This window comes from Hylobates moloch, unplaced genomic scaffold, assembly GCF_009828535.3.
Source record: "Hylobates moloch isolate HMO894 unplaced genomic scaffold, HMol_V3 SCAFFOLD_4, whole genome shotgun sequence".
NCBI lineage: Eukaryota > Metazoa > Chordata > Mammalia > Primates > Hylobatidae > Hylobates > Hylobates moloch.
Window position 1 is genome coordinate 162,514,115 of NW_026652279.1, and position 13,971 is coordinate 162,528,085.

General features: G+C 35.3%; 1 protein-coding gene across 2 annotated transcripts in view; it reads left to right on the forward strand.

Annotated features, from left to right (window-relative positions):
- The window catches only part of ITGBL1 (integrin subunit beta like 1), a 295,436-nt gene that overhangs the window by 253,146 nt on the left and 28,319 nt on the right, over positions 1-13,971 (forward strand). For both annotated transcript variants that reach the window (XM_032151257.2, XM_058438045.1), the window contains exon 9: positions 12,516-12,632. In XM_032151257.2, the coding sequence (XP_032007148.1) occupies positions 12,516-12,632 (117 nt within the window). The remainder of the gene's footprint in view (positions 1-12,515; positions 12,633-13,971) is intronic.

The window sequence follows — 13,971 nt, forward strand, 5'->3', positions numbered from 1 at the left end:
TTTTATGTGAGCCTCTAATTACTCCCCAACTATTGAGCACATACTGCAAGTGTGGTTTTTATCATTTTAAAAAGTGAAAAAAAAAAAAATAAGGTCGTGGAGAGTGTGCCTACTGTTACCACACCAGCAGGTGCATTTGATGATACAGTGCTCTCCTGAAATCATCTCATTCTGGGTCGGGGAATACACTTATTTTTTGTCTTCATAGAAAAGTACAATGAAAAAGGAGGTGAACAAATTGTATGTGAGTAATTGAACTCCAAGCCTCCCAGCTGTGTTTTACTTATTAAAATATGATAATAATATCTAATATTTGTTGAACACATACTATGTGCCAAGCCCTGTACTGTGTAGTTTGTACACATTATAACATTTAGCCCTTACAATCATCCTGTGCTATGGGTATTATTTTTACTCCCATTATGCAGCCACAATGAATGAGGTTTAACATACTCTTCCAAGGAATCACATTTAGTTGTGTATGCACCAAGATTAAAATCCAGACCTATTAAAAGTTAGAGCCCACATTTTTAATTGTATCTGTGCCACAAAACGTATTTCCCTTTTAGACACTTAAACACATTAAGACTCAACCCCACATTATCTTTTCCAGGACCTTTCTCTAACCCTGCAGGCCCTGTGTGCACGTGCATTTTACCTTCATTTCCCCTGCTAGTAAAAGTGTTTAAACATCCTTCTTTCTTTTGTATCTCAATATCTAGCATGATACTTACCCCATAGTTGATAGTCAAAATGTGTCTGGGGAATGATCAAAGTAATGCAGACATTTAAGATTGTGAGCCCTGCTAAACCTATTCTTCAGCAAGAGCATGTGTGTGTTATCTATGTGGGGTAGTTAGAAGGAAGTTAGTATTCTTCAGCAGAACACTTTAAATGTGACCATATAGGGAAGAAATGTATGTGTATGTGTGTGCGTGTGCCTGTGTGTGTATGTGTGTGCGTGTTGCATATTCAGTCATGGTTTCTGGAGGTGATTACAATTTTTAACACTAGCAGTTCAAGTCCAGGCATCTACCCTGTGGCTTCTGACTTTACAGATTTTCACCCTCTCACAAATGTGCAAAAATGTTACTGGTGGTCATGCAGAAGAGATATAATTAGTCCTGAATAAAGAATAACTTTCCTGAATTAGTTATCTGAGGACTCTCTTGACTGTTAATCCATGAGGTTAGTGGGTGGCTGTGTCTGTCTTGTTCCTCTTCTTATCTCCCCATCCAAGATCTAGAAACTCAGTCTCTGCTGGTTTGAAGCCTGTGTCCTGTGAAAGTGAGACCTTAAAGCAAGAAAATCAAAGAAAGTGAGGGAAGGAGATGTCAAAATCTAAGGCTTGAGATATTGCTTGTGGTCAAGATTATGAAAAAAGAGGAATCCAAGAAGAAAAGAAAAACCCGGAAGAAAGAGGGAAGGAGTGAAGGTGGCGTGTGTGTGTGTGTGTGTGTGTGTGTGTATGTGTGTGTGTGTTGGGAGAGAATAGTCAGAGGGGAAAGGGAGGGAGTAGAGGATCAAGAAGAGGCAGAGAGGGAGAGAAAAGGGGAAGAGGAATATGGCTTGAAAAACAAATGTCAAACTTCACAGTTTCACAATCTTTACCTTATACCAGTTGTAGAAAATTAACCTCTACCAGAAGTTGACAACTTTCCATAAGGCAATGCTTCCAGATATGAGTCATCCAAGAATGTTTAACTATTAAAAAATAAGACAGACAATAGTTAAATAAATGATTGTGGAACAAGAGATGACCTTTCCGTTTCTTCTCTTACCCTCTGATTATTTCTACTGTAACCACACTCCAGCAATTAATCAGGATGTGAACCAATGAAATTACTAAAATTTTAATCTTTCTATTTGTAATAATGCAAATGAGGCAATCTGCATTTTATAAAGGTCACAGGCTACTCTTTTTCATTTTATCTTATACTTTAGCTATACTGACTTACCCTATAAGCAGAAGAAAAGTTCGACTTTGTCTTTCCAGTATTAAAATAATGGTATTTTGTTTATATAACTCTTGCAGTATCTTATGGATAACATCCCAAAAAAACTGTGAATGAGAGTTTCTTCCAGGCTGTATCAAGTAAAATTTAGTAACAAAGATTTCAAAAATTTCAAATATTTCAATGAACATGGTAATTTTCCAAAAAAAGTGTAATTATTTCAAATTTGCAGTTAATTTCCATCATATTTACTAAAAGATAAAAGTAATTTCATGTTCGCAATGATCAGTGTATATTACTTCTCTTGTGAATAACCCATTTTTGTCCTGGGTTCATTTTTCTTTTGCTCATTTATTATTATTTTTATTTTAGCTCATATACATAGTAATGTTTTCTTAGTGTCTATATTATTTGTACAAATATTTTGTCCTTGTTTTTCATTTATATTTTAGTCTTAGGTTATTCATTGCTCTATAGAAATTGAATATTGAATATTTTATTGTCAAATTTATTAATGTTGTCCTTTATATTTCTAATTTGGTGTCATATTTAGAATAGTTTTTCTCACCCAAGTGTTATGAAAACTCTCACCTGTATTCTTGTCCAGTTTTATGACTGAAACTTTTACATTTGAATGTTGAAACCCCTGGAAATGTATTTAGTTGTAAAGAGTTAAGTAAAGGGAATGGATATTTTTGAAACATGGCTCACCAATTTTATCAAACTTATTTTTTGAATAATCCATTATGCTCAAAAAAGTATATAACATAAATTTATAGCATTATGAATCATATAAAGTAATCACACGCCCAGGTTCAGAAATAGAAGAATGCCAGAATCCTAAAAGCTCCATTCTCACTCCTCTGAAATCAGCATACTGTCTCCCTAAAAAGATAACCTTTATTCTCATGTTCATGTAATCACCTCTGTACCTTTCTTTAAAGTTTTCCGCCTACGTATATATTCCCAAATAATGTGATAGTTAGACTTGACCTTTTTGGAATTAATCAAACAGCATGCACTGTTTTATGACTGAGTTCTCGCATTCTACATTATGTTCTTAAGACTCAGGCACTACGTTGCAAGTATTTGCGATTCTTTCTTTTAATTGCTATAGTGTTTCAATTAAGAATATAGCTGATATGTAAGTATTCCGTAATTGATGAACATTTGGGGCATTTCTCCTTTGAAGTTGCTAAGAATAATGTTGCTATGATTATTCTGGAACATCTCCTGGTTCACATGTGTATGCTTTTTTCTCTAGGGAACTTAACCAAGAATTAAATTGCTGATTCTTAGATTATGCATGCCAACTTCACTAGATAATGCCAAACAGTCCCCAGAATATTCTACCAATTTATATTCTCACCCTCTGCAAAAGACTTGTCTGGTATTTCCAAACCATTGCCAATGCTTATTAGGGTCAGTTTTTAAATGTTTGCTAATCTGATTCTGTTGGGGCAGAATCTTTTTGTGGTTTTAGTTTGCATTTCCTATATGAATAAGAGGAGGAGTATCTTTTCACATATTTACTGGCCATACAATCCCATTTGCTGAAGTGCCCATTCAGATCTCCTGCCCATGTCTTTAATGGATTGTATGTATTTGTTGTTGTTGTTGTTAGAGTTCTTTAAATAGTTTGGATATGAGACAGTTGTCAGATATGTGTGTCACTGATCTCATCTCTCATTCTGTGGCTCACCTTTTCACTCTCTTATTTTCTGATGTACTAGAGCTCCTAATTATAATTCAAATAGTTAATATTTTCTTTTTTAGTTATTTACTCCAGCACCATTTATGTGAAAGGTCATCTTTCCTTTGTTGCTTTTCAGTGTCACCTTGTCCTAATCCAGTATTCATATATGCAAGGAGCTGTTTTTGGATTCTCTATTCTATTCTACTTGGTCTCCACTTCCACCAAAATCCAACTTTTATAATTACTGTGCCTTTAAAATAAGCCTTGATTTCTATTTCAAAAGGTATTTCTACCTTCTTCTTGTTCATAAGTATTTTCGTTATTGCTGCTTTCCATTTCTGTATAAATGTCATAATTGGCTTTTAAGCTTGAAAAAATCCTGATAAGGGGCTGGGCGCGGTGGCTCACGCTTGTAATCCCAGCACTTTGGGAGGCCGAGGCGGGCGGAGATCGAGACCACGGTGAAACCCCGTCTCTACTAAAAATACAAAAAATTAGTCGGGCGTGGTGGCGGGCGCCTGTAGTCCCAGCTAGTAGGAGAGGCTGAGGCAGGAGAATGGCGAGAACCCGGGAGGCAGAGCTTGCAGTGAGCCAAGGTTGCGCCACTGCACTCCAGCCTGGGTGACAGAATGAGACTCCGTCTCAAAAAATAAAAAATAAAAATAAAAAAAAACAAAAAATCCTGATGAGATTTTGGTTGTAATTACATTGAAGCTGTAGATCAATTAGGGGATATTTGGTATTTTAACAATATTGAATAATAAACATACAGTATTTCTTCACATTTAAATCTCAAAGCTTTCATTTGTCTAATGCTGTATATACATATGCGATTTATTTTTGTATGTATGTTTGCTATAGGGCAACTAATATACTCTCTTGATAATCTATATTATTTGTTAGTAGTTTTTGCATTGTCTACATGCACAGTTTTCGGTTAAGTAATCTCTGTTTCCTTCTTTGAATTCTTTATGTCATCTTTTTATCCTTACCATATTCTACCGACAAAGATATCTAGTGCAATGTTGGATAGAAGTAAAAGAGAAATTTATCTTTCTGTTATTCCTAATCCAAATAGAAGGTCTTAAAATGCTTACCATTAGCACCAACCAATTATTATTATTTATTAAGTGCATGCATTTCCTTTAACATTTTTTCTTTCTTCCTCTTTCTTCCTTTTTCACTAGTAAAACACTTTATGTACTATAGTTAGAGGACATTTTATTTGGTTGAATAAGATAAAATTGACGTCTGACTATTCTTGACTTATAAAAAGAGTCATTTTACATTGTTAACTTACCCGTTATGACGTTTCTCCACTTCCATAGATGCACACAGACTCTATTTTCAAAGTATTCCTGAACATTACCATACTTGTTATTTCAGACAAATTTGAGGATCATTTCATCAATTTGAAAACATTCAGTGAGTTTGATTGGTACAATATTGATTTATTAATTCAGGAAAAAATCAGACACTTTTCTTACTCAAAAGAAAGTATGTCCTTTTTAAAATTATAAGTCTTCTCCTATGGCCTTCACTATGACTTTATAGTGCAATGTTTTATAAGTCATTTATTTTATGTTGCTGATATCTTTGTACACGAAACAATTTTCCATTATATTAGGTTGGGTTAGTGTTGGCACATAAAAATTTTTTCATTTCTGTATGTTAATTTTGTCACAAGGTACCTTGCCAAAATATTTTATTGCTTTAAATGCATTTGTAATTTTTAAAATCTTGGGCATAAAGACAGACCATCTGCTAATAATGATCTTGGCTCTTTATTGTATTGTTTGTCTAAATTTTATTAAATCGCACTTAAACTATAACAATGGTTATTATAAGCATCTTCCATCGCTAACTTAGATCACTCCCTGTTAAACATAATGTTGGATATCTTTTGAAAGGATTATTATATATACCTATTGGCATTATTATAAAGCAATTTTATAGAATAGTATCTTCTCAGGGGATGACTCTATGCCAGTGATATATTTGAGAGTGTTCATCATGTAAGACAGTTGTTTATTCCATGGGATAGCAGGAAATTTTGGAAAATATATAGGAAAGAAGGTTGAGGGCTGAGCCATGGGGCAATCCGAGATTTAGATATTTGTATAAAGATGAGAATCCAGTAATATAGCCTAAGAAGAATTCGTAATATAATAATAGCTAGTAGAAGAAAGTATTTCCCAAAAGGGCAGGGTCAACTCTCAAAAGATTCCGAGAGGTTATATAAGATGGTACAGAGAATTGGCCACTGGGTTGGGGTCATTGGAGGTGTTTCTGAAGAAGTACTTACCACATAGCAGTGTCTTGAGATAATTGGATTGGGTTGAGATGAGACTGGAGTTAAGAGAGCAACAGCAAACTTCCTTTCGAGAAGTTTGCTTTAAATTGTACTCTGCTGCTATGCTTTTGCAACACAAGGTGCTTTCTATCTTTTACTCATCTATGTTTTGCACAGTTTTATGTTACTCCTCCCGGCAATCACTACCACCACGGCTTTCCCCTATTAGAATGAAGCAGTTCTAGCGAAGCCTCCTCCTTCTCCTCCTCCTTATTCTCCTGCTACTCCTTTTAGCTGCCTTTGAGGTATAATCTCTCATATATGCCACCCATATAAAGAGAAAAACAGTGTGATGTATTTTTCATGGATTATGCTCAGATAAGTTCTGAAGGCAGTTCATTGTTAGTGGGAGAGGGTTCTGTGGTCTATAGGTGAAGTCTGGAAGGACTTCAGACAAATATTCAAGTGCTGACTAATTTATAAACCCAGAGCAGAGTTTTTACTTCCAGAATTATTTTTACATATAATATATTCAATCTAATAGCATTAAAATGCTATTCAAGAATACACATAGCATTCTAAAATTTTAAGCTTCCATTTTAATGAATACTTTAAAGATTTTGAGCTAGCCATATAGAAGATTGGGTTTAAGGTTAGAATGAGATAATGTGGATTATGTTGAGATAATTTTTGAAGACAGTTCATTACTAGTGGGAGAGGGTGCTGTGGTCTATAGGTGAGGTCTGGTTGGGCTTCAGACAAATATTCAAGTGGAAACTATTTTATAATCCCAGAGCAGAGTTTTATTTCCAGAATTAGTTTTACGTATAAAATATTCAATACACAAAATGCTATTCAAAAATACATATAACATTCTAAAATTTTAAGCTTCCTTTTTGATGAATACTTTAAATATTTTGAGATCGTTATATAGAAGATTGGGCTTAAGGTTAGAATGAGATAATGTCCTAGTGAATTTTAGCTGTCTATATATTCTATAAGCAATTCTTACATATATTGTGACCTTTTAGTTTTATACTAGTAGCACTTTTTTATTATGAAGTTAGTCATTCTGGTCAAAATATTTAGGATTTGATTTTGGTGATATAATCATTCCCACATTTTTTGGTAGTCAATATGCAGTAAAATGAGGTAAATGCTATAGAATAACAGACTTTAGAGACATATATGTCTTTTATTTAACAGTGTACTCCCATATCTAATCATGTATTTCATACAAAACAGATTCTTAAATATTTGTTGAATTTTATATAAAATATTTTGGAGTAAGTGAATCAAGGTTTTCACATTTTAATGTAGTTCTTATGAGAAAAAATGTACTCTAAGGCAAAAATAGACACTTTATCTGAATCTTATATCTTAATGATTGTGGGAAAATATAAATTTAAAGAGATTTAAATTAAGAGTTTTTATTAAAACGATTACCTGCACATAGTTGGGCTTTTTGCTTATATCTTGACTTATAACTTGTCTATATTTTACACAAGTTCAGAGTCTGAACTTGTTTGAATTTTTAAGTAAAATCTATTTTGTTCAGAACTTCTAAAAATCTGCCTGAGTTCATTATTCTTCTTTGATAGCTTATAATGAGCTTTAAAATATAATTCATAAAAAATGCAGTTCTTTATGAAATGATATCATTGGAATGATTTTGTATGTGCCTAAAGATTATCTACTTTATTAAAACTTAATAAGAGTAGGCAGACTCAATGTAGAGTAAATTTCAGATAAGTTTTGGTTGGATGATATTGATGATGTTGGCTGAATTAATTTCTTCTCACACAGTTATTTCTATGCTCCTTTCTGTCTGCTTCTGAATTGTCTTCTTGCAAATTACTTGCTTTATTTTTATTTCTTTGTGTATCTCTTTTTTTAGATTTTCTTTTAAATATGTTGTATAAAGTAGCACAGTGCCAGAAAGGCAGATTTCCATTTTCCTTCTTTCTCATCTATGAGAATATTAATTTGGTATTGATTTCAGAAGCCACAGTTGTATCTCCATAACAGTAAAACAATCACTGAAATAATAATATCATTTAGTAGACAAAAGAAAAAGATTGGACTCAATTTCTTATCTGTAATCAAGTCAATAAACCTGTATGTCAGCGTCCTTCTACTACATTAAGGGAGAACTTAGTTGGCTGCCAACAAAACACAAATCTCACTGTTAGTCTGGACCATAGTGATTTTATCACTTACAATTGGGTTGAGGCACTTGCTTATCTAGTTTAAACATTGCATTCAGTGTTCTACTGGGGGTATAGAAAAAGGGCTGTGAGATCAGAGAGGTGACAATTCTTCCAGGTAACCAACCGGGGATGGCAAGGAAGGTTTCAGAGAGGAGATTAGGTTAGGGCTGGCTATGGAACACTGAGTAGGACTTTACAGAGAAAATGGTGGTGTGCACCACAGAGGGAAGAAATAGGGAACATAAAGGGAACATGAGTGCATAATAATTGCTGGATATGTACTTGAAAAGGTTAAGTTGGACCATGTGTGGAAAGCTCTGTTGAAGAATCTAGTCTTTGCTTTGAAGGTTACATGGGGCCCTCAGAGGGATTTGTGCAAGGGAATTACACAATCATATGTATGTTTTAAGAAAGTGGATTATGTGAAATTTCACAAAAGACCCAAGAAGAGGAGTAGGTTTGTGAATACAGATGATGAATTTGCCATGGGACATATTTAATTGATCTAACCATGGAAAATACAGATGAAGGTATTCAGGCAATTGGAAATGAATATCTATTCTGGGAGAGATATACTATTTCAAATTCAAGTTCTACCATTAATGCTCATGTATTGTGTAAATATTTCTATAGTTTTATATATGATTATTGTTTAATGCACCTGTTCAATAAATATTGATTCAAAACATTATGATGGCCAGGCGTAGTGGCTCACACCTGTGATCTCAGCACTTTGGGAGGCCAAGGTGGGTGGATTGCTTGAGGCCAAGAGTTCAAAACCAGCCTGTCTCTACTAAAAATAGAAAAAAAAAAATCAGCTGGGCATGTGGTACATGCTTGCAATCCGAGCTACTCGGGAGGCTGAGGCAAGAGAATTATTGAACCCAGGAGACGGAGGTTGCAGTGACCCAAGATTGCAACATTGCACTCTAGCCTGGGTGACAGAGCGAGACTCTGCCTAAAAAAAAAAAGAAAAAAGAAAAATATTATGAGGACACATAAGAAGCGTAGTTAATTTTATTGTATTTGTGAAGGTGTGTGAGTAGGAGGATGCCAAAGTCACAGGTTTGATGAAGTTTTCCTTGGACCTTGAAGAATGATTGGAAATTTACCTGATAGGTATATGATAATGACTGAGACAAAAATTGGTAGTGACTTGTGATAGTGGCTAAATAGAAGTTGTGAACTGAGGCAGCAAAATAATAAACTTACAAAAATTAGCCGGGCATGGTGGCATGTGCCAATAGTCCCAGCTGCTCAGGAGGCTGAGGCAGGAGAATCGCTTGAACCCAGGAGGTGGAGGTTGCAGTGAGCCGAGATTGCGCCACTGCACTCCGACCTGGCTGACAGAGCAAGGCTCTGTCTCTAAAAAAACAAACAAAAAAAATATGGAGTGCACGAAGAACTTACTCTTTTTTACCTCTCGGTCTGCAATAAATTAGCCTTTCCTGGTGCATTATACTTTAATTTTTAAATTTTTTTTAAAATGTGGATATATAGTAGGTGTATGTATTTGTGGGAGACACGAGACGTTTTGATATAGGATGCAATGTGAAATAAGCACACCATGGAAAATGAGTTATTCATCCTCTCAAGCTCTTATCCTTTTGAGTTACAAATAATTCAGTTACAGTTTTTAAGTTATTTTAAAATATACAATTAAGTTATTATTGACTGTAGTCACCCTATTGTGCTATTAAACAGTACGTCTTATTCTATTTTTTGTGCCCATCCTAATGCATTTTTTTTATTTTTGTCAGAAGCCACTGTATCTTATAAACTGTATTAGGGTTGCATGCGAAAGGTTAATTCATCTCACAGTTGCCTTAATATTAGTCATTTTAAAAATCCAATAGACACATGGTGAAAAAAGAATTGAAAATTGGTTAATATATTCTCTGATATTTAAAACAGACATGTGAATTATAATTTATCAGGAAAGAAAACATGCCAATGCCAGAATATTAACACTTTATTGTCTAACTTTACACAAAAATATAGGACAGAAGTTATCCACAATGAAAACAATAGAATGTTGAAATCTGACCACATATGCCAGTGTTTAGTTCATCTTTTCTGAAGAGGCACAGAAGCCAATGAGGCATATTCAGGAAAATTACTTAAAATGTGAATTACTTAAAATTACTTAAAATGTGAATAAATTTGTCACCATAAATACGTATCCCCTGAAATGTAGAAACTGGTTCTGTCTATGTAACTGGACTGCATTGCCCCTCAGGAATAATGCAACTGATGATCATGGCTTCCCACGTCTGTCTGTGAAGGAACAGTTCACCATATCCAGATCACACTGCTGATGGTACTACAGTTTGCCTCTTTCTCCCCACAGCCTGCATTATTGGAATCATTTGCACATCCACTCATGAAAAAGATTAGAGCATTTATGCACATTGGAAGGTGACTGGAGTTCAGAAAATCTAGGTTCTAAAACCAACACCGCTGATAGATAGAGAGCTGGCCTTGGGCAAATCATTTAGCCCCAGCATACTTGAGTTTCCTCATCTATTAAATAAATTGAAGGAAGTCATGGATCCTTCTGATATTTTACCAAAAAAAAAAAAAATGTGTATTGGTATATTTTTTCCAGGGATAGATCTGTGTTCTGCCAGTTATGGTTCTTGACTGCAAACAGTGAAACCAACTTCATTAAAAGGGATAAAAAATATTTTATTAGAAGGCTTTAGGCTCAGAATGCAACTTTGAACAACTAGCTCCTGCAGCAACCTGGGGCAGCAAGGCACTGCCAAGAACCAGTTTCTGCTGCCATCACTTCTGAATGTCAGCCACTGCAGGCTGAGCTTCACGGCTCCCAGAATTGCTATGCTGTTGCACTTGCCATGCTGCCCACAGACGTTGTGCCTTTGCTTTCACCCTCAAGAATCAAAGCCCTGACCAAGGGACCAAGGGTGTCTGATGCGTCCCTGTTCTGGCTGCCAGGGTGTAGGAAGAGGGAATATCATTGAAGGAGGGAAGCCCCTGCCTCCTGCTGAACTTGGGACTACCTCCAAGTAGAGATTAGTTGAAGGTCAGCCAGCACAACACTGTATTGCCGTGTCTTTCACCAGATTCTCAAAGGGATCGTGACCCCATCATGTCAGCTAGAAAATATTATGAATCATTGCATTAGATTATCTTTAATTACAGCTCTGAAATTATATGATCCTAAATACTAATTTTTCTTTCCCCCATCATCCACCAACTCAGAATTTCTTTAACAAGATACAAGTTCAGCAACAGAGAGACTAACAACATTGCAAGGTCAGCCCTGAAGCATCTTGTGATTATTTCAGTGGGTGTGTAATTATGATGGTTGGGCCAATGACAGAGAGTAGCAGATGTCTCGGAGCACTGTCACCCAAGCGAATTTCTGGCAAACCAGTAGTGATTCCTCAAACAAAAGAAATTTACTTTCTCATATAGCCTTCTGGTGCTGCATTAGACATACATTAAGATGCAATGTGGTTTAAAGGTTAGTTGTGCAAACTTTGAGGTTAATGAGAATGGATGTAAATTTTGAATCTATTTCTTCCTAGCTGGTTCACTATTGGAAAGTTACTTAGCCTCAATGTATCTTGGCTTCCTGTTTAGTAAAATGATTGTAATGATTCTAGTCAATGTGTGGTATTGGAAAATGAAATGATGTCATGCAGGGAATGATAGTGTTTGACACGTAGTTACCACTCAATAAATCATGACAAAACTCAGCATAATGGGACTAGTTAAGGGGTTCCCAAACGATGAACCAAATTCATTGCAAAAATATTTATAATTTTAAATTTTAAGACAAGGATAATAAAGCTATTTAGGTTATGTGCTTTGACATATGTTCTGTGCTAAAATGAGTTCTATGAACTATAAAATTGACTACAAATAGTCACTAAAATAGCACATTGAAATATTACCTATGACCACTTTTTTTTTCTCATGGAGCAGATAGACCCAAGATTAAAACATTTTAAAATGACCACATCATACTAAATTATGTTAGTATATATAATGTATTATGTTATGTTCAAGGAATCATCAAGATAAGTTGTATATGAAATAGCCAGAGAGTTTTATGATGGATTTATTCAAAAATGAATGAAACAAAAATTAGAGAATAGCAAATGTGAATGACTTCTGAGACAGCAACTGCCACTTCCACTCCAGACCACCACGGAATTTCTTCTTGAACTTCAGCTTACCTTAGGGAGGTTGGAAATGTGTATTTGTGTAACTGTTATCAGGCACAGACCAGAACTCTTCTAGGAGATTTGGGTTTAATATTGTGTTTGCCTCCTTGAAAGCCTTGGTGATTCTGGGACTCTCCTCATAAGTGTACACTTTATACTTTACAGGTAAATGTGAATGTGGCAAATGCACCTGCTACCCTCCAGGAGATCGCCGGGTGTATGGCAAGACTTGTGAGTGTGATGATCGCCGCTGTGAAGACCTCGATGGTGTGGTCTGTGGAGGTAGTAACCTTTCTCATAGCTGTATGCTACCTGCATGCAACTTGCTTTACCTGCCTTTCTTATTCTACTGACTCTTGCTTCTTCAATTGCTGTTAAAAATAAGATAAACAGAAAGCAATACACCATTGAACCTAGAAGCAATATACAATTAGGTTTGTAATGACCTTTATTTCCCTGAACTCTTGATTTAGCAGGTATGTGAAAGTACACAGTACACTATCAATTAAAGGTCATTGAATCTAAGTCCTAGGTTACTTTATGATAGTGAAAGGTTTTGGGGCAGGTCAGCATTTTAACATGATTTTCATTACTTTATTTATAAACACTGGTAGGAGAAAGTAAAATATCACCCACAAACTTGAAAAAATAGAGTAAGATTACACTTAAAAATCACAAGAGGTATATGCTCAGATTCCATGATGCCTCTCATACCCAAACAAGAGCTCTCTGGCATTAATAAACTGTCCAGAGAATGAGTGAGGCTGATAGAGGGTAGTGAGCAGAGTAACCCGCAAAAATGAGAGTCCCGGGAGTAGAGTGCTAATCTGAGCACCTCCATGGCCGGGAATGCAGGTCAACATTATTCTTGTATTGCATTCTTGAAAAAATTCATATTACTGAGGTTGATGCATGTGAATTACAGATTTTTCCATGTCTCCAGTATAAATGAAGTGATGTGGACATAGAATTACATTACAAGAAAATAATTATATCCCTTTACTGGGGGAAAGAAACAAAATGTGTGTCTTTTCTAACTTTTATTTTAAATTTAGGGATACATATGTAGGCTTGTTACATAGGTTCTATTGGAGTGTGGAGGGTGGGATGAGGGAGAGGATCAGGAAAAATAACTAATGGGTAGTAGAATGTGTGTCTTAATGGAAGGCTGAGGCACCATCTATCCATCCATCATTTATCTATCTGTCTGTCTGTCTATCTATCTATCTATCAATCATCTATTATCTGTATGTCTGTTATCTATCTGTATCAATCATCTGTATGCCTGTTCTCTCTCTAACCAACGATAAGGCATTTGAAACCTGACAAATAATACTTTCTTCTTTCCTTTCTCTGTGAGTTGAAGGGAAAATCCCTTTTAACCTGTTTATACCTGAGGTTAGAATTTTTTGAATTTTTGCAGTCAGACCTTGGTGATGACCTTGAGCAGTAGGATATAAATAACTCCCACATGCTTAGCGTTCCAATAATGGAACACTAGGCATAAATTCATAAAATATCTGTTGTGCTGGGTGGCTTATCTTATGCCATTGTCATGGCAGCCACCCTAAGAAATTGTTTCTACTATTTTTTCTTTCATAAATGGAAAACTGAGTGAGGT